Source organism: Ambystoma mexicanum, chromosome 2q, assembly GCF_040938575.1.
Source record: "Ambystoma mexicanum isolate Mex_15411 chromosome 2q, UKY_AmexF1_1, whole genome shotgun sequence".
Taxonomy (NCBI): domain Eukaryota; kingdom Metazoa; phylum Chordata; class Amphibia; order Caudata; family Ambystomatidae; genus Ambystoma; species Ambystoma mexicanum.
Window position 1 is genome coordinate 1,227,380,965 of NC_090924.1, and position 21,115 is coordinate 1,227,402,079.

The following is a 21,115-nucleotide window of genomic DNA, read 5'->3' on the forward strand; positions in this document are numbered from 1 at the left end:
AATTCTGTTGTTAACAAAGGAAGTGCAGACATGGCTGCTGTGCCGACAGTAAGGCCGGGCCAACTTCACTGAAATGTACCACCGGTCTTTCTCTCTCCTACCACCATCCCAACCTATGCCCCAAAATGTAAAGTATTGTGTTTATTATTATTTCTAGCAAAATATCTTTGTAAATAAACATAAATGACTTGTCCTACTGCCCTGCAGTTTTCTGGTGTCTACCAATAGGCAGGCAACATTTTATAGGGCCCTATGGTGAATGACAAAAGCCAACCTCCCTTGCAGAGACATATTGTTACCCCTGGGTGACCTCACACATTTCCTACCGAACCTATGGAAAAACATTTTGGTGATATAGCGAATGACAAACATGGTTGCCATGATCTTGTCACAGTCAATGGGCTCTTGTACGGATAGACAGATCAAGCACAGGGTGAATTGCTCTGGCAGGATAATTCCCTTGCGTCAGACCAGGAGGTAAGAGTCAAGAATGAGAGGCAGCACCGTCGGGTCATGGGATGAAATAGAAGGTATGAAATGAGGTGGTACCCAACAGAAATGGCTGAATATATGCTTTGGAGAGGAAAGAATGAGCCAGCAGGGACTGGGTTACCACGAGGTAGCCTTGTTTGCTAATAACAGGACCTTTCCTTAGATGTAATACTGCTGAATACCAGTTTCCTCCGTCAGTCTGGAGAAGTGCAGATAGTCTAAACTGACAAAAATAAGAGTTGTGCTATTGACAATCAGAGCTACTGTGTAGGCCGGGTTAGAGCGACAGAATGCTGCTCTCGAGAGCACCACAAAGTTACCCTACTTAGTGTATTGACCTAATTCCCACATATGCGTTGTATTGACAGGCTTTCGAACTTGACGGGAGCTGGGAGCTATTTAGCTCCTCTTCTAACATAGAGCCTGGTAGACTTCACACCAACAGCTACCAGGAGCTACGTTTGGCTCTTAGGGCCAACTGGTGCTTTCCAAACATGTAAATGTGACATTAACTTTGAGTATTTAAGAATATTAATAAAGAAGAATTAGAACACATCTAATATACATTTAAACACAATGGTTCATAGTAACTGGACAAAAGGTTAAGTGCCAATTGTGCCGAGGACGAGTAAGGTCATCTTTTTTGCGTAGACTTGCATAATAACCTGGCACTTAAGGGGTTGGAGCATCTTTGGTAGCTCCTGGTTGCCCAGCAGTAGCTCCTGCCTACAGGGTGATGTCCGATACCCAGTAGCTGGTTTTAGCTCGTGCTCATCGAATCTCAATGTTGAACTCTATATTGATATGTATTACTGTTCTTGTTTCAAAATGAGCAGGCAGTTCCCAGAGGCCAGGCTATAAAATGACACACATTTGGCATGTGAGCCTGTCTGATGTGAGTGGGTTAAACCACCTCTTTAATCTAAGCAGCATGTAATTGTGTAGTGCTGTGGAGCCCGGTATAACAACTGGGTGTGGAGGAATACATAATTGCAGGCTGTATTGTGTGCTATTGGGCCCCAACATTGGATCTATTAAGTTCCAGTGCCATAAGACATGAATTGGTGGTGCTGTGACATCTGGCCCTATAGCAGTGGAGAATGGTGCATGAGTAATTCGGGGTGCTCTGCAGTCTTATTCACGTAGCAAGCCTGAAGACATGCTACTCGTGTGACACTTTCGTCCAGGTGAACCATTGGGTTAGGAGGCGCTGCTTGTTTTTTCACAGGATTTTCTAGTGTAGTGACTTTATGTGTTCCTATAAGCTGTTTTTGTATTTAATCTACACGTTTGTGTGTAAAGGAAGCAGGCTGCTCCATGAGGAATGTTTTAACGCTGCGAAATAACCGATGAGGGGACCTGCGGGGTTGGAATGGGTGTGCCACATTTGTGATCGATGTACCGTAGCACTGTGGAGCCAGGCACCAGCATGTACTGTACTTGAGTGCACTATGGCAGTCTTTAATATTCTGCGTTGTGAAACTGGGCCCCAGCATTTGATGTAGAGAACTGCAGTACCGTAGGTAGTTATTAGGTAGCATGATGCAGTCTTGCACAAACCAACATGGGCCTTCACGTGCCTGGTGCTAAACGTCGTTAATAATTGACGTTGTGCAACGTATGCGTCCAGATGAAACCCACGGCTATGACTCTGTGATGCTTCACTTTTCACAGGCTTTTCAGGGAGCCAAGCTAGCCCAGAACTGTGGGCCTTTTACCAGACAACGTTGTGGAGTTGGGTACCAACAATGGAACTAGGGGGAGCCTATCACAATCTAATAATAGGTGGCAGGGTCCAGTCTAGTGCCCCTCTTCCGTTTCACACTGACATTTCAGTGTGTGAATCTGTTCCCTCACGTGTCACTGGTTTTCGCACATGCAGGTTTGCAGTTTTCCTAAATGGACCACTTGTAGAACGGATGCCCTCGTTGAGATTCTGTCTACAAACAATTCCTGAAAGTACGCACGTGTTCCTATAACTGGATTTTTTAATGCACACGTAATTCTCATTCTATGGGTTACTGCTATACACACGTCTTGCATTGTACTGAAGTTATGCTGTGCATAGCAATGGTTACTACACACACTTGTGTATCATAAAACAAAAAAGTCAACTTTGTATACCTTTGTGTTCCAGTACACAGTTATCTAAGGGACTCTAGCAATTACAGTTGCAATGAAGGAACATAGCAGACACTGGCCTTCTGTGGTTGTCCAGTGAAAGTCATGGGATTGGCTTCAGGGACGTTTTATCTTAATCCAAACCGAAAAATAGTATTACTGTGTCACTTTGAGGCCATATGTCTACTGCTACGTTTATTGGAAAAGGACCACAGCGTGCTAGTTTTGCAAGCATAATTGCTGTCTGAGGACCAGCATGTTGCCCTGTTGAGCAATCTGCAATAATAATTGTCAACACATGTTTTCCAGCTAGCGTTGTTTTTGTTTTATTCATGACAGCACCGTCATCCCCAGGCCATCATTGTGCATAGGAGAAATGACCACCACCCTCTCCCACACACAGCAGTATGTTGTTTCACCCAGGGAGCATCTGAGCTGATTGGTTGGAATACAGAAAGTTAACCAGAAAGTGTGGCCAGGTCAATTTGTAAACTCCTAAGACCCTTCCTGTGTCCTCCTCCCTGGTAGCTGGCTACCTGCTGGTTGGCAGGGTAGCAGGCAGATGGCCTTTGCGTTTCATTGGGCCTCATTAGGACCCAGGCGGTAAGGGGTTTACGGCGGCGTAAACAGCGCCGACCCTTACCGCCTGATTCCGAGGTCCCTTAGCGCCATGGAGGATTTAACACCCTCTTTTAGCAGGTGTTAAAATCCATGGCGCTAAGGGACCTTGTTAATTACGCCACCGTAATTTACGGTGGCGTAATTAACGCCTTCCCCACTCCCATTATGCCCTATGGGGCAAAAATGGGAATGGGGAAGGGTAAATGGGGATTGGGGACTTACCGCCCCGCCAACCTCGGAATGGGGCGGTAAGTCCGCCAACCACCATGGCGTAAACGCAGTTTACGCCATGGTGGTAAAGGTACGACCCAGGCAGTAACTTACCGCCTGGGTCGTAATGAGGCCCATTGTCTGCAGGAGCGGAGGTCAAGGGCCTCATTACGACCCTGGCGGATGGACCATGGTGCTAATAGCACCATGGTCCATGCCGGTAACTCTCCGACTCCGCCATGGCGGAATGGGGAATTACCACCCCATTCCGAGGTTGGCGGAGTGGTAATTCCCCCTTCCGCCATGGCCCTTCCCCATTCCCATTTTTGCCCCATAGGGCATAATGGGAATGGGGAAGGTGCTAAGTACGGTGCCGCAAATTGCGGCACCGCACTTAGCACCAAGGTCCCTTTGCGGCATGGTTTTTAACGCCTGCAAAAAGCAGGCGTTAAAATCACCATCCCGCAAAGGGATCTTGTAATCAGGCGTTAAGGGTCGGCGCCGTTTACGGCGCCATAAAACCCTTAACGCCTGACTCGTAATGAGGCCCCAAGTCTTGACTTTACTTTTGGCTTTGGGCTGCTTTTGTCTAAAGAAAATCCAGTGAGATCTTGTGCACTTCATTCTCCACTGTGGAAAGTAAGCAATAAGTCCTCTCCTACCCCCACTCCATCTACGGAAAGTGGGAGATGCATTGCCCTATCAACTATTGCTCCTATGCCTCTTTTTGCCAGTTGAGGATGTCAGAAAATAAATGTATGAACGTGAAGCAAAGACTCTCATAGTACAGATAGGAGTTATTCTGTAATCCATTCAAATTCTCAATAGTGGGGCATCGAAGTGGATGATCTACACCCAAACAGCCTTTAGATACGGGTGACCTTCAAGTCAGGGTTGGCCAATAATGTTGCACCAATTTAGAAAATAGGCATTGGCAGAGCTAACAGCTCTGGCTTTCACAATCTAGAGGGTAAACTGTATTTGTTGTAAATTACAGAGAGAACAACAAAGGCTTATCGTCTACATTTGCAAAGCCAGACCTATTGGCTTTGAAATACGTGTTCCCTAATGCCAGGAGTGTTGCACCAACCACTTGTCCCTCCTCCCTCTCATGGTATTGTTTTGCCTTGTTTTCCAGGGTGATGTAGTGGTATGTTAAAAAGCAATTCTACTACACCCATGAACACATTTGTGGTTTTACAGCACTGAAGCTATATGTTGATAGTTATAATTGCAGGAGAAACGACAATATATTGCAGGGATAATTCGATGGATGGATGTATGGATGGGTGAACACATGGATGGATAGATGCCGGGTGATTGGTGGTTGGGTACGTTCTTAGCAGGTGGATTACAGACAGATGGTAGGGTGGACAACTGGATGGCCACTGGTGGGTAATCAGCTGGTTGGGTGGCTTCTTGGCAGGTGGATGAATGGAAAGATGGATGGATGGGCACATGGATGGACAGGTGGTGGGTGGTTTGGTGGCTTCTAGGCAGGTGGATGGATGGACGATGATTGGATGGACAACTGGTTGGAGAGATGGATGGTGATCGGTTGTTGGGTGGCTTCTTGCTGGGTGGATGGTTGGATGGACACATGGATGGACAGATGTCAGGTGATCGGGTGGTTGGGTGGCTTCTAGATGGATGGATACATGATTGGAAAGAAAAAAAGAAGAACACCAGAGACTGAACATGTTCATGTAGAGCTCTGCCTGTGCTTGGAATTATCCCTACCCAAGGACGCCGCCTTGGCCTGCAGCCTGCTTTCCTCCGCAGTCGTAGATTTCTAGGGGGAACAGGTTTCTGCCGCTTGCTTCGTGCCTGAGTGAGTCAGCTCCAGTGAGAGTGGATTGCAGTGTGACAGGCAAAGCGTGTTCTGGGAGGTTTGGCACTGACAAGATCACTTACAGGCAAACCCGCCCCTCCAGGCCCTTCCTCATTTCTGATCGGGGCAGAAGGATGAATGGATGACGAGCAGACTTTAATGTCGACTCCAAACGCAGTTCTGCGTTGCTTTCTTTGCAGCATTTTACAATTTTTACTCTGTAGATTGCGACACTGCGGGCCCATTCATGGAATATTTGCCGGGCTCAAAGTGAATTTGCACTGCTGAAAAGTGACTTTTCACTGCCCCTGATTCATGGAACTGTGCAAAGTGTATTTTTGCAGTGCGAAGTCCGGGCAAAGTCATTTTGTAGTGCCAAAATGACTATGCGCTGACTTTGCCCGGAGTTTGCACTGCAAAAATACACTTTGCACGGTTCCATGCATCAGGGTTTGTGTCGGCAGTGCAAAGTTAATTTTCAGCAGTGCAAATTCACTTTGAACCAGGCAAACATTCCATGAATTGGGCCCTGTGTGTGAAACTTTGGCAGAGTGTCCACCACCCTAGAATCAGTCCCTGCCATGGCCTCTGCAGGGGAGCGTTCAGTTTCAGTGGCCGGGAGCGCAGAGCTGGGAAAAAAGTGCGTCACCGTGGGCAGACTGTGGTCTGCCTCGGGGATGTGTGCGCCGCACGCTGTGAAGCGCCCATTTCCTGCAGAGCTGACGGGAGGACTGAACGCATGCCTCCCGGTGTGATATGTGGCTTGTAGGGTGTGAATCTGACTCTTTCCCGTATATTGAAGGGAGGGGGTGAAGGGACTCGTAAGTGTAGCCGCCTCTTTCCTGTATATTGAAGGGAGGGGGTGAAGGGACTCCTAAGTGAAGCCGCCTCATTCCTGTATATTGAAGGGGGGGGGGTGAAGGGACTCGTAAGTGTAGCCGCCTCTTTCCTGTATATTGAAGGGGGGGGGTGAAGGGACTCGTAAGTGTAGCCGCCTCTTTCCTGTATATTGAAGGGGGGGTGAAGGGACTCGTAAGTGTAGCCGCCTCTTTCCTGTATATTGAAGGGGGGGGGGGTGAAGGGACTCGTAAGTGTAGCCGCCTCTTTCCTGTATATTGAAGGGAGGGGGTGAAGGGACTCCTAAGTGAAGCCGCCTCTTTCCTGTATATTGAAGGGGGGGGGGTGAAGGGACTCGTAAGTGTAGCCGCCTCTTTCCTGTATATTGAAGGGGGGGGGGTGAAGGGACTCGTAAGTGTAGCCGCCTCTTTCCTGTATATTGAAGGGAGGGGTGAAGGGACTCCTAAGTGAAGCCGCCTCATTCCTGTATATTGAAGGGAGGGGGCGAAGGGACTCGTTAGTGTACCCGCCCTCCCCTGTGCCACCGGACTAGCCCGTGGAGGCCGCTCTTTCCTTGTGGCAGTGTAAGCAGATGGACTCAGGACTTTAGACCCTTCGCATTTTATGGCCACTTTATTGCACATGTGTCACAGCATGAATACTAATTGCGGCGAGTGGTAGTGTACATAGCACGTTTATTTTGTACTGTAAATATTATACACATTACGCCCCCCTTTTCATAGCAATGTTGCAGTCAACATACCCCCTACCAGACGTTGGGCCTGATTTACAAAAATGTTTTCAATTGGACTTTCCCCTGTTAATTTGTTTTTGTAAATCAGGCCCTTCTTATCTTCTCTGTCCCTCCCTCGCGGACACATCTTCACACAATGCTCCCCTCCCCCCCCTTTCCCGGTTACTATCTTACTCGCTACTGCCCCGCTCGCTCTTTGCACAATTATAGCTTTGTCCCACTCCATGCCCGCTCTCTACCTACCCTCTCTCTTCCCCGTATTAAAGCAATATACCATTCGGCATACATCTGAAAACACTGTTTATCTCCCCAATCTCTCTCTCTCTCCCGCTCTCCCAGTCTCACTCTTTGACTTGAGACCTTCACTCAACTCTCTCTTCCTCCCTCATCTTCAGGGCAGTTTCTAGCCATCTTGGTGCCCATTGCGAAACACCAGAATGCACCGCCCCCCCCTTTCTCCCGACAGGCACACTTCACTTCCAAACTACACCTATGTGTCGTGCGACAAAACCCCTCCTCAATATGAATAAATAGTTGCTATATAAATGAAACTCATTTCATTACAATGTGATGCAAGTACTTTACAGAATAATTCTAATGTAAAAACACAGCTGTTGCTATCCAAGTAAACGTTTTCTCGGTCACCTGCTCTTAGGGAAGGGCTTGCCTGAATGCAGTTTCAAACTGTCCATTCTGGCACACTGCGGTGTGACCAGCCTACCTGGGTCTCAGGGCCCACTGACCACTGACATTGTTTGCAGGAGTTCTGTTTGTACCACTTCAACTGTATTTCGCAATGGACAATACTAGACTAACCATATGAATTACTTTCTGATGGAACGTTATCATTCCAAGATGGACATTCTGGTATACTCTTATTCTACTCTTTCAAAAATACCTCTATGATAGTGGGAGATGGGACAAATAGCACCGGTGAGGGTTCCTGTATGCTTTGCATTAAACCACAGAGCCTTCCGGGAATATAAGAGTGATCAGAGAACTCTATATTGGATAAACAAGTATTTGACAAAAGGAGTGTACGTGTGAATCTCTAAATTCATAACCGATGCATGACTTGGTGCTCACATCACTGTTCAGAACACTCATCCCAAAATTAAAATGTTTGTTACTATAAACCATACTTACTCATTTGGGCAGCTTAAGTTTTTGGATTCGAGTATAAAATGTCTGCAACATCAGACACTCAAATGGGGACCAAGGGATCTTTTCCTTCTTGTTTCTGAAGAATTTTAGATGAGGAATGGCTGGGTCTCAGTGTGAGCATGCCCAACCCCAATACAGAAACATCTTTTGGGAATTATATTTGTAAACAGGACATGACACTGTAGAAGAGAGGCATAATAAGCAATGCACAGAAATGGTACACAGAAAGGATTGTACCTCTTACAAACTTTAGATTTACCAGTGATAAGCTGATGAAGCAGTTTAAACAAAACCGGCTTCTAATGCATGTTAAAGGGTCCACGGTTCCTCAGCCACTATGTCCTCACTACTACACAGGCCTCAGGGGTTATTTATGCAAAAACTAACATGTCCCTGCTTTATATAACAGAGCTAGCATTAGCATCTCTTATTAGTGCTGGCCGGCAGCTAGTGAAAATCATGGTGTGGCTGTGTAGAAAGGGTGCTTGGCTTAGTTGGTGTACAATTTGAGGCAATTTCTTTGATTGTTTCATGTGTTGAAATGTGGCCACAGTATGGCATGCTTGTCAGAGCCACATACACTAAACGTTCCAGTATGCTATTGTATGGACTTTGGACACATCAGACAAAAACAGGCATGTGTGCTGTTACATAGGGGTGCGCCACATAGACACCATTAACCAACAGGGTGGTGGCTTGTGCAGCGCACAATACATTGCTGCACACATATCACTGCACTAATTTGCCAGGGACGATTGTTTGCATGGTGAAACACAATGAACTCTACTTTCCTAATCAAGGTGCCAAGTGACATTGAGTTGCCGTCCGGTGTGCACGCTATGCAGTAGCTGGCTTGTTTAGAAAATAAAAAGACCTTAGTAGCTGAGCGCATGCATTTAGCCATATCCCAAAGCAACCACTACAATACTTAAGCAAGGAAATGACAGTTAACCTTCCCAGGGATGCGCCATATGTAACTAAAAAGTAATATACAAAAAAAACAACGTTTTGGTGTTTCACATAAAGATACATGAAAATAAAGAAAATAGTTTAAAACTTTTTCCATTTTAATTCTCTTTGAAGAGCATATAGGTTTGGTCAGCTAGCTGATACTTCTGCTGGCCTGGTGAATATTAACACCCCATGTTCAGTTCTTAATACATAAATGTTAAGCACATACTGTGTAAAAATAAATGACTTATTAAATTAGTCATCACTTATAAATTGCCTCACTTGAAAGACTGTCAACACAAAGAGTGAGGGGCACAGGGTGTGTGACCCCAGAGCATCTCACACGCTGCGTTTGGAATATGCACTCCTTTGTTTGCATATTCCAATGCATCCCAGTCATCTAAAAGTCGGCAGAGAGCAGGCAGCCGCACATTGCAGAGGAGCGCTCACCAGCACAGCAAGCTGCTTAATCTTTTGTGTGGACAGATCAGAGTCTGCTTTCTGGGTGGCCCCTTTACTGTGCCCCCCTCCTAAGCAGTTTAGCTCTGCTACCCGGTCCGTCGCCCGCTCTGCCCGGGCCAAGAAATGGGGCAGCTCATCTTCCTGCCCCTTTCTGTGCCTCGCTGTGTACTCTTACCCAGTAATTGCTCTCCCTTTTCTCCCCCATCGATCTCTCCTGCTTCCTTAATGTTCTCGCTTGTCACTCCCACTCTCTCTTATCTCCCTTTTTCTCTGTGTATCTCTCTTGTATTCACTATTCGATGTAGTGTACCACTCGACTGCGCCACCCACTCCTGCGTTCACTTTTCACAACAAGCTCTCTCTTAACTGTCTCCTTTACTCTCTCGATCTCTCTCTTTCTTTCATTCTGTTGTCTCTCTTTCTCATTTATCTATCTCCCCATCTCTCAAGTTCTCCAGTTGCCTCCCTGATTTCTGTCCATCGCTCGCTCCCTCACACCCCATCTCCACCTTTTTTCACTTTGCCTCTCTTCTCTCTATCTCTTACCCTTTCTCACTCCCCTTCTTTGCCTCACTTTCTCTCTTCCCCCGTTTGGTTGCCATGCTCCCAATCTCTTCCTCCCTCTCTCTGGTTCATTCCCCCTTTTTCCTTACCCAGGTCGCCACCGATCTCTCCCCGTCCTGATTATCTCCCTCGCTTTCTTTCTCCCTCTCTCTCTCCCTGTACCACTCTCACTCTCTCTTCCTCCTCTCCATCTCTCTCTCCCCCCCCTGTACTCCCCCTTCTCATTTTCTCTATCCCTCCCCTCTCCCCGTCCCCCACCCTCTTCCTTCCTCCTCTCCATCTCGCTCTCTCTCCCCCTCTATCCTTTTCTCCCCTCCTCCTCTCCCCTTCCTGTTTACTCCTCCCCTCGCTCTCTTCACAATCTATCATATTAATACGATGATGCAGCCCTGCACAAAGACCCCAATGCCACAAGACGGGGCTAAAATGCACACGCTTTAAATGGAAAACTACAATACAATAGCCAGCCAATCACCTAGAAACACTTCTGTACAGGCGCGTTCTAAATGACATAGCTGATCATATCATACGGCCGTTTGGTTTAATACAACGTTCCAAAATGTTCTGCGAAATGAAATAACATATTTAGAAATCTTAACACAGCATCAAACCATTCAATATCTTCACATGATACTGTCACCTTTGCATCAGAGTAAAAGGATTGCGTTTTCGATTCTGAACTATGGCCTATTCTTCCTGCCTGAAATATTCATTTTGTGAGTTTGTTGCTGGAGGTTTCTTTCAGATGCCAGATTACAGAAACTTTGCACCAGTCCAAGTGCAAAGTTTGCACGGTATTAGCACTAGGACAAAGTTTGCCCTATTTTTAGAAACACTGGGATACATTAAAAAACCATTGCACCTCGACAAGTGCAGTTTGGCATTTTAAAAGCACCTGGCAAACTTTGCCCTGATACAAAAATGCATCAATAATGTATCTTTTTAGCACTAGGGCAATTTTAGCCCTGGTGCTTGCAATATGCCAAACTGCACATGTCAAGGTGCAATGGTTTTTTAATGGGTTCCAGTGTTTTTAAAAATAGGGCAAACTGTGCCCTAGTGCTTAGACCATGAAACCGTTGCACTTGCATCGGTGCAAAGTTTCTGTAATCTGGCCCCAGGTAAAAAAAATAAAAATAAAAGACGATTTATAATACAGTATGCCATTTGCTTCTATTAAATGCCTCCCTCTATCCAGGGCCGGCCACAGGCATGGGCAGTCTGTGCGGCCGACCATGGCCCAACGGCCACAGGGCCACACAGGCACATGCTGCCTGTTTCCAACATAGAAAAGAATATTTTTTCAAAAGCGGCTGTCCTGCTTCCATGTAAGAGCCTGGCCTCCCTTTCTGTTTATCCTGGTGAGGTAACGTGTCACGCAGGGGTGTTGCTAGGTCTGGAAAAGACCCGGGGCTACACTGATGTCGGAACTGTTGGGACTGGGGGCTAGCTAGCCTTTTGGCTGTAGCTCCTGAGATTCTATCCGGGGCTACAACCAAAAGATCAGGGGCTATAGCCACCTTAGCCCCCTCCTAGCAACGCCTCTGGTGTCACGTCCCAACCACCTGCTGCTACGCTCTCGAGACAAAATGCCCCCATCCCAGCTGCCCACTAGACGATGAGGGCCTCGTAAGCACTGCTTGTCACTTTCTTAAAGAGGAGCATTTAAATTGGGAGAAATTTACCAGGGATGGCTCATTCCAGAGACCATTATTTGGACAAGGCGTTCTTAACGTTTCCTTGTTAAGAACTGCAAAGGGACATTTTTATTTTGAAAGCACTCGCAAAGCCCCAGTTAGCTGCCTAAAATCTATGCCCTCCTCCAGGACAATTACATATACCACAGAAAACAGTACAAAAGGATCTGCTTTATTTTCACATGTTCATATTTAACACGCCAAAAAAATGTTTATTTTTTGTAGACTGTAACATGTTCCTCACATTATATATGAAGCATGCCTCTGTCGGAACATTGAAAGACAAACGGGTAACCTTTTCCCACATCACCTTTTGTTATGAGTGTTTGAGTCTTGAAAGTACATTTTCAACATCCATTGGCCATTGTTTGCCTTCTGCGGAACTGTATTCTGGTATGTGTAGTCTTCTATTCAAGGTGGGGGAAATAATGCCACAATTGTAAACTTTTTTGACTAGCATAATTCTATAAGGATGTTTAGTACCCGGCGAGAGTCAAGCAGAATGCAACACGCATTCTGATTGGCTCTCGCCGGGTCCTTACCCGGCTGAGAATCCTTCGATTCTCGGCCAGGATTCCAGCCGCCTTGTCCTCGGCGGGGGGCGTGGCAGCCCCTCAGCCAATGAGGAGGCTCAAAGCGGGGCCATTCCCGCTCCGAGCCTCCCCACGATTGGGAGGCTGCCTTCGTCCCCCGCCAGGTAAGATTTTTTTGTTCTTCAATTCCCTCCCTCCTCCCTGCCCTCCCCACCCCACTTACCTGCTTGCTCCTGCATCCCCGGTGGGGGACGATAGCAGCCTCCAGCAGTGTGGAGACTCGGAGCGGGGCCATCCCCGCTCCGCGCCTCCACATGGCTGGAAGCTTCCGTCGTCCCCCGCCGTGGACGCGGGTACGTTTTTTTTTTTTCATCCCCTCCCTCCAAACCCCACTTACCTTCTGCTTCTTTTTCGGGAGCGGACGCGCTGGGAACACTTATGTTCCCAGCGCGTCCGCTCCCAATGGCCGCCATGGAAAGGGAAAACGGACTGCGTTTTCCCTTTGCATGGCGGCCATTTTCTTGGTCGTTTTTTTTTGTTTTTTTTTTTCCTGTCCCGAAACGCTGCAGCGTTTCGGGACAGAAAAAAAATGCTTTTAGTGCCCCAGTCATGCAGATAATGCGGGCCGGGGTCCTAAAAGCTATATGACCCTCGCAACAGGGGCATTACCGACTCAGGTAATGCCCCGGGGCCTTCGTTAAGGCCCTTGCTTCGCTCGGGCCTATAACTATGGGCCACAGGTCATTACCTGAGTCGGTAATGCCCCCACCGCTCGGGTCATATTGCTTATATACAATTGTGTGAGTGCTTCACTATGGTTAGTGCACTTTTTGAGTGCTCTTTATAAAACAGAGTATCATTGAAAGCCAAATGCGGGTGAGAAGGGTAAGGATGAGAGGGCAAGTGAGTCATGACTATATGTCCAGGATGTGGCAAGAGAGGTTGTAAACCTGGACACTGGAGCGGTTATTTTCTCTGGTTCTGGCCCCCTGCTGATTTTCAGGGCACAAGTTGAGGATACATGTTGGTGGACAACATTCACCCCGTTTTTTCAGTAGGCTGACGCAATCCCTGGTAGGTGTATTTGAGACCTGCATTAAAAAAGGTTTGCTTGCTCAAGTGTTCGGCTAATTGGATTTCACCCCAGGTTGTCATGTTTCCAATGAAGATGCGTACCCACAAGGCCACATAATAGTATCATCAAAGCACATGTCTTGTGCTTGCATTTTGTTTACCTTGGAATATTTCATTATACATTTTTGGGCTTAAAAGGCGGGCACCGTTTAAACTTTGCCTGCATAGTTATTGGAAATTCTCCTCTCTCAGTTTATTTTTCCAGTGTTGATGATTTTTTTTTTAAGGCAAATGCTCATTTTTCTTGTGCACTTTATTCTAAAGGGAAAGGTCAATTTAACTAAATGGGTATATTTCACTTTAAGATATGTTCACTTACTGTGCATATATTAATAGGTGGCTGATCTTGATTTTGGCTACGTGGCAGAAATTCCCACACTTCTTGACGCGAGGGAGCTGTACCCATCCCCAGATTGAAACACCACATTTTGCAGCACATTTTGCAACAGGAATAGACAAAAACCATAGGATTTACAGGAAGGTCTGAACATATAACATCTCAGCGACAGTCGACCTAACCTGCTGAGTTGTCTTAACAGCATTCTCCTTTAGGAACCCGCTACTCCAGCAAAGCAGATTTTGCCTGCGCGCCCCTTCCAATCAAAATACTGGCGGTTCATTAATCAGGCTCCTTTCCAATTTTGAAGTGAGCAGCACTTGCTCATTTTGAAAGAATCATGCCAAGTCTGCAAGTCTGAACCCAGCGGGAGAGGAAAAAGAAACCCTGTCCCAACCAATGATTTAGATGAGCATGGCAAGAGGAATGGGTGCATCTACCCCCTCTGCCCTATGTACTCAGCACCTATGCATATATTAGTGGTCCTCCCCAGGCGCCGAGGTTTTGATGGGGGACTTGACCACTGTTAATTTTGTTAACATTTGAAGACCTGAAAAATTCTTACTTCCCTGCCTCTGGGCCACCCAGGTAAATAGGCTCTATCGCAGTATAAATAAAATCTGCGGTAGACACAGCCTGCTCCGATTGCCCTAGGGCTAATCCCTGACATGACATCCTTGCAACTTGCTTGTAGTTTATTTCTTTTGACAGCCAAAATAATCCTTATATGTAGCTTCTGAAATAAAATCATATTGCTCGTTTGGACAATATGACCAAATATATTCCAAATAAAAATAAAAGCAATTGGGAAATTCCTGCAAAAACAGCAGTTAACTTCACTTGGCAAAATACAATCACCATATGTTTGCAATGCCTTCCAGTCAGATGGTGTTTTCAAATGAAAGTTCCAAGAAGACCTTTTACAAACAATATCTCTAACAATTGGAAAATGTGTTCAGGTTCCTGAATTGCAGACTGCTTTCAAATCCCGGCTTCTCCACTTTACCAAGGTGTGTGCTCCAGGCCAAAACCCTTTATCTTCCTGTCCCTTATCTGCAACACTTATGTCTAATTAAGGTATTTAGCTCACACTGTCTGCTACTTCAAAAAAGGTATCACTCCTGATATTCCCACATAGGTAAATATGAATAGTGACGGCTCGCATACTGGACCTCACAGTTTATCTCTCTCCTGCCTTACTCACGGCAACGTGTTTTTAATTGAGCTTCCCCTGATACCGTTGCATATTGAAGACTCATCTAAAATATGCTCTGTAATAACACTGACGCCACTACTTTTGCAAATAAAGACACCAGACACCACTCCCCCTCACCCTCCCCCCACCCCACCCCCCACAAATACTTCTATCTGCCAATGGATTAGGTGCCTCTAGAACTGTGCTGGAAAGATGCCAGGAACAGGGCACTATTGGAAGCCATTGACACCCAAGAGAAAAGCAGCACAGTAACCTCCCCCCAAACCAAAACAAAGGAGTTCATCTTCCAATAAAAAGCAATGCTCAGGGCTGCATCAAATACGCGTGGGCTAACTTCAGAGGCTGGCCCCTCCTCCCCGAAAAATTAAAGGTCTACCAAGTAGACCAAACACATACATCAAACAGTTCATTAAAACCAGATGTCGTCATGCAATGACCGTGACCCCACAGCTGCTAACATCATCTGCACAGACTGAGCGTGACCGTAAGAGCCAACCCGGTGCCAGGACTGGACACATGCACGCTTGGTTCCAGCTGAGGCGTCTCCTATGCGCTTCTTATTTGCCCCGCAATTAGCACCATGTCTGTAATTGGGTGGCGCCTCCATTTCCATTTGCAATCAGTGCGCCCCTGGTGTGGTTCCCTTGGCAGGCAAACGCACTCTAGTCTTTAACCCATCGCGCGCCACACTCTGCAAGAAACCTGTGATTATCCTCGCACGGTAAGTTTGCTGAGAGTTTGGCGGACTCCTTCCCTGCACGCCACTGCACGGCGAAGCAGCGCGCGCGACACTCACCCAGCCAGTAGTGCAGATCGTAGGTGGTGATGTTGGTTTTCACGACCGTGTTCAGCACCAGGTAGGCATCGCCCACGTAGAACGATCCGTGAAGGTTGTTTGGCACCGGGACCAGGTCCAATTTCTCGATTCTCCAGATCTGCAGCCCGGATTTCTGTCCGGCGGAGGCAAACTCTTTATGGTCGAGCCCCATTTTTTTACAGCCGTCACTTGTCAGATTCTTCCAGAGGGCGATGCCAACCGTGGCCCTTTCGCCCCAAAGCGTCTCCTCACAGCTCCGAGACAGAACCGAGAAGCAGCAGCACGGCGAGTCCGAGCCAAGAATGAGGAGATTTATACGGCGTCAGGCACGGAGCAGGAATGAAGAAAAAAAATATACAGAAGAGGCGTTTCCTGCATTCAGCACACACACACACATCAGCCAGCAAAGTACACAGTCTCACAGCGTGCACACCCACTTGTGGTAAAACACACATGACTGCACTCATTCATCTTGCAAGCTCCGCGCGAGTAATACGGCCCGCCAGGCGTGAGCGACAGCAATGTGTATTGCTCGGAGGAACTACATTTGGAGTACTTTCTTGGCTCATAGGAATTTATTTCACTTTCTCACATTTGTCCCGATCGCCCTCTCCACCCCCTCCCCGCGTATCTATTTCACTCCCAGTAGCTTGTATGATCTTACTATGAGATTGCACCTAAACTACACCACGGTGTTAATTACTAACTGTGTTGAATCCACCTCACCACAGGTATTAATATATTTACCTCCAAGTGAATCCCACATGTGGTAAAAAAATAAATAAAATACTGTCATTACAAGGTGGGATTCAGCCTTGAAAGTCTTCCCATTTTAACCTTCTCCTTAAAGCAGAGGTACACATTGCTCATAAGTGTTTAAGTGTTGTCCTCTACATGCGTGAAACAAAAACTCCTCCTTTCAACAGAGAGAACAACATATTTTTTAATGTGGACATTGGAAGGAGGTGAAAATGTAAGCATGTCGGATGCCCACCCTCTCATCACCGTTCCCATGTAATGCATACAATGGTCAGACAGTACACTTGTGCACGTTAAAAATGAATGCACAGTAGTGTGAAGCAACATTTTACACCGTCCCTTTCCACCATCAAAATCAGGGTGGCAATGGAGAGAAAACAAATTAAATATCAAGTGATACTTAGGGAATACCTCTGGCAGTATTCCAGCAATTACACTACAGTTCCCACTAGGGCATTGGTGAAGATTTTCAGGAATACCAACAGAGTAGGTGTTAAGATGGATTTCTAAACTCTGACCTGGCAGGCAGAAGTTTAGGAGGCCATCCTAGTTTAGGTGGAACAGGGGAACAAACCTTCTGGACACCAATCTACGGCAGGCAGTCAAGACTAAGGGCCTCATTACACGTAGTGCGGTAACGGTTTACCGGTACCAGTAAAAACCCTTACCGCCTTACTACGAGGTCCCTTTGCGGGTTGGTACTTTAACGCCTGCTGTTTAGCAGGCGTTAAAAACCAACCCGCAAAGGGACCAGGGTGCTAATTACGGTACCGCAATTTGCGGCACCGTAATTAGCGCCTTCCCCATTCCCATAGAGCCCTATGGGGCAAAAATGGGAATGGGGAAGGGCAATGGGGGAAGGGGGAATTACCGCCCCACCAACCTTGGAATAGGGCGGTAATTCCCCTTTCCTCCAAGGCGGTGCCGGTATTTTACTGGCATGGACCAAGGTGCTAATAGCACCTTGGTCCTCCGCCTACCGTGTAATGAGGCCCTTAGTCTCAGGAGGGGTGAGAGTGATTGAAAGTCCACAATGAACACAGACAGTAAAACCCCACCGATTACTCTGAGACAGATGTATCAAAAATACACTTATTATAGGCTGTATAATCCAAACACAATGAAACCACAGTTATGAAGAAACAATAACACACATGATCATACACTATCTAACATACATTCAACTATGCGATTAGCCTAAGGCTAATGATGGTGAGAGAAAATAACCACGACAGTAAAGGGGCGATGAAGAATATGTTCCTATTCCTAGAACAGGTTGTACCCTTTCAGAGCTCAGGAATTGCTGGGGAGCGCAGGCTATCCCAACCAAGGTGAGTATCTTTTGAGGGACACGTGTGTAAAAATGAATGGCTGTGCCAGGGGGCCACCAGTATGTTAGGAAAGTTCTCACTGACCCTCCACACAGTCCAGACCAAACTTTGGCAGTCTAGCCCACATCGCCTGTTGGCGTTAACCCTGCAATTTCAGGACACTTTGGCTCTCAGTGTCTGCGGTACGGGATGATCGGCCGTGACAGGGCGTTTGCTTTTTCTCAGCCCTTGAAGGAAAAATAAGCTTTTTTTCAAGCGTGGCTAATCTCAGGGCAAAGTAGGTAAGAACTACAGGTACTTTTAGCGAGGTTCATCAAAGCAGGATGACACAGAGGCAAATGCTCACACTGTAGTGCACTCTCGTAAATCACGACCCAGAGGAGCCAGGACAATACATTTTGGCGGGAGAGGGCCCAGGATCACAACCTAGTGATTCCCAGAGTATTGAGTCTCAACTCTGGATGGCAGCATTCCTGTGCCGTACCCTGGGTTTGAGCTGGTCAATTCACTGGATGGCCCAGGAACACTTCTGAAGAGGCTCTTTGCAAGGTAAGTAGGAGAAGCCGAGAGTAGTTGTTCCCACTATGCCAAAGGGGCAAAGCGCCCCAACAGGCCTTCTTGGTTCAATGAAGAAAAAGGTTTTGTAAGAGACAACAACTGGGTTAGGCTGCCTGTGAGGAATTCCACCATCTGCACAGGGATTGTTTGTGCTCGCCTTGGCTTTTTGATTTTTTAAAATGAAACTGATTGATGGGAGATCAACCTCTTTAAATCTGTGAGGCCATTCCACACACATCTTCCTTGCTCACCGCACAAAACGGAAGTCATGTGCGCTCCAGCTCTGCTCCACCCTGTCATGTTCAGCTGAAATGTGACAGCCACGGGTACATCAAAGCATCTCAAGAAGGGGGAAGGCACACCTTCCACCAGCCATGGGCAGCCTAATTAAAATATCAAAGGGCCCATGGATCTGCTTCCCTATTGTCTAGTTTGGCTGGTGGCGGTGCATACTAATGAGAAATAATTAAGACAAGCCTGCGAAAGGGACTTGGTCGCAGCTCAGACGACAGGAAGACGGGGCTAACACCTCTTTGATATTCAATGTGTCAAATTGAAGCTAGTTTCCACTCCTCTGTACGAAGCACAGTGTAGAGGAGGAGTCAAATGTCTCTACCGGAAGTCCCAGCCCTTTTTTGCCTATATGTTGGAAGCCAGAAATTGCAACATGCACAATGCCAATAATGGTACCTATCCCACAAAGATTTCTTGAAACAAGGTATACATTGAGAAAGCCCCACATGATGTACCCATAGAGAAATGATAGTCTCTTAAAAGAGGTCCCTGAAGAAGTGTGAAGTGACAAAGGCAAGAGACTGGTGAAGTCACATGAAGCATAGGTGATGCACCAAGAACAAATACCAAGGAAGAGAGTATATAGGCCTTATAGAAATCTGATGACGACGTAAAAAATTGAGTAACATTTTGAAGATGAATGAATGAAGATTGCACGCGTAAAGAGCACTGAAGAAAATGCAAAATCACTTTATAACTGTACAAATGCTCTAACGCAAGTAGGATAAGTAACTATGAAGGCTAGCTATGTGTAGCGAATAGACTGCAGGCAGTGTCACCAATATATGTATAAGTAGATAGAATCTGGATGTTCCACATCACATTTCAGCAAACCGGGACTCCACGAGAAAAAAGGGCTGGAAGTGTGGTGCAGCAGAAGAAGGCACCTGACGATGGAAGAATAATCGAGAAGGCTTGTCTGGCCCAGTGTCAAGGGCTGAGGCAGCCAAGAAGCTGGTTATCTATTTGAGAAGATACAATGAACGTGAGAAGCGAGCTCCTTTTAAGGTGCAATGGAAAAACTCTATGAGTGTCAAGTTTTATTCATTTAATAGTATTAAATGCGAGGAAGAAGATAAAATGCGGTCTCCTGCCACATGGGGTAGATGGAAATAGACTTTGGGCAAGATGCATCGAGACTAGAGATTAGAATGTGCTCACACTCCCTTCTATTCTTAGGCGCAGTGATACTTTGCAAGACCGAGTTCAATAACAAGTCGAATGGCAGACAGCAGGAGTGATGATGGATGATGGGCTAATTGGGTGGGAAGACATGGTCAAGTCCACCCACAAGCACCTGGGGTACCAGCTTGTGTGCTGATAGTGAGTAGAATGTTCCAGAAGGGTACACGCGTGCCAACCAATTGTACAGGGCACGTAGCAAAGAGCCCTATAGTTTCAAAGCCAATTAACCATTGTGTATTTAATGACAATGAAGAAGACTTTCACTAGGGGTGGGCAGAGTTGTCCACCTGACTCTAGAGATCCAATCATAATCTTATCCCACGTAGAAAGTATACCTAGGTGTTCCCCGTAAACCAATCACAACCCCAAGTAGGTGTTCTTACTTTGCCACATAGTATGATGTCAATGATGACAGGATTTTTCTATAAATGTGTATTTTTTTCATGAAAAACATTGAAAGACTTAAGCGAACATGTGTTGATGTCCATTGTACTCTCTGTTTTAGACAATTGCAAATAAAACAGCTAAGTTTTGACAACTTCTTGAGTCGGTTTTATTATTGGTCTAAGATTATGCAGCCCCATCCATCCAATAAAGCACTACCTTACTTAACACTTTAAGTGACATGGTTTTTTCCCCCAAGTGCAAAGGCCTTTTTTGGTGATTTCGGTATGTTGCCATTCAATGCTTTTTTCCCCACTTGTAGGCGGTTGTAACGCCACCCAGAAATCCAAGGTTGCTGTAGGGGGGTGAGAGAAAATAATCAAAAAGGGCTAAAGTTTGTGTTTTTTTCAAAAACTGCCAATAAAATTATGTACAAAGAAGCCTGTGGTTATTTCCTTGTAAAAGCTAGGAACAAATGGTTTGCTTTGCTGAATCCCCCAATTTCCTGGCTTTCAAGAATAGGTTGAGTGGAAACAAAAAAACAATATTTTGATGTGGTTATCAACCATTTTGTGAGAGGTAGGCGATTTTGGCCCTTTTTGCCAATTGGACATGCATGGACGAAATGGAAGAAAAGGGTAGGAAAGCCGAATTGGAGGACAGAAAGGCATACATTTCTGAAAAGTAGACAAAATTCCAAGTTTAGGAAGGGGTGATTTGCGCAGGTTGGGCAACAACTAGGTATCAGAAAATGCCATAGTTTGGGGAAAAAGCAGGAAAAGGACCGAAAAAAAGGTATGTGGTGGACATGGTTGGCTTGGAACAGCAAAGGCTTCTATGAATTTAGAGAAAAGCAATGCTCC

At 46.3% G+C, this 21,115-nt stretch overlaps 1 protein-coding gene across 1 annotated transcript in view; it reads right to left on the bottom strand.

Annotated features, from left to right (window-relative positions):
• Positions 1-16,047, bottom strand: part of SCIN (scinderin) — a 535,504-nt gene extending 519,457 nt beyond the window's left edge. Inside the window, exon 1 of the mRNA XM_069648620.1 lies at positions 15,721-16,047. Coding sequence (XP_069504721.1) covers positions 15,721-15,913 — 193 coding nt within the window. The 5' untranslated portion in view covers positions 15,914-16,047. The remainder of the gene's footprint in view (positions 1-15,720) is intronic.
• Between the last annotated feature and the right edge of the window lie 5,068 nt (positions 16,048-21,115).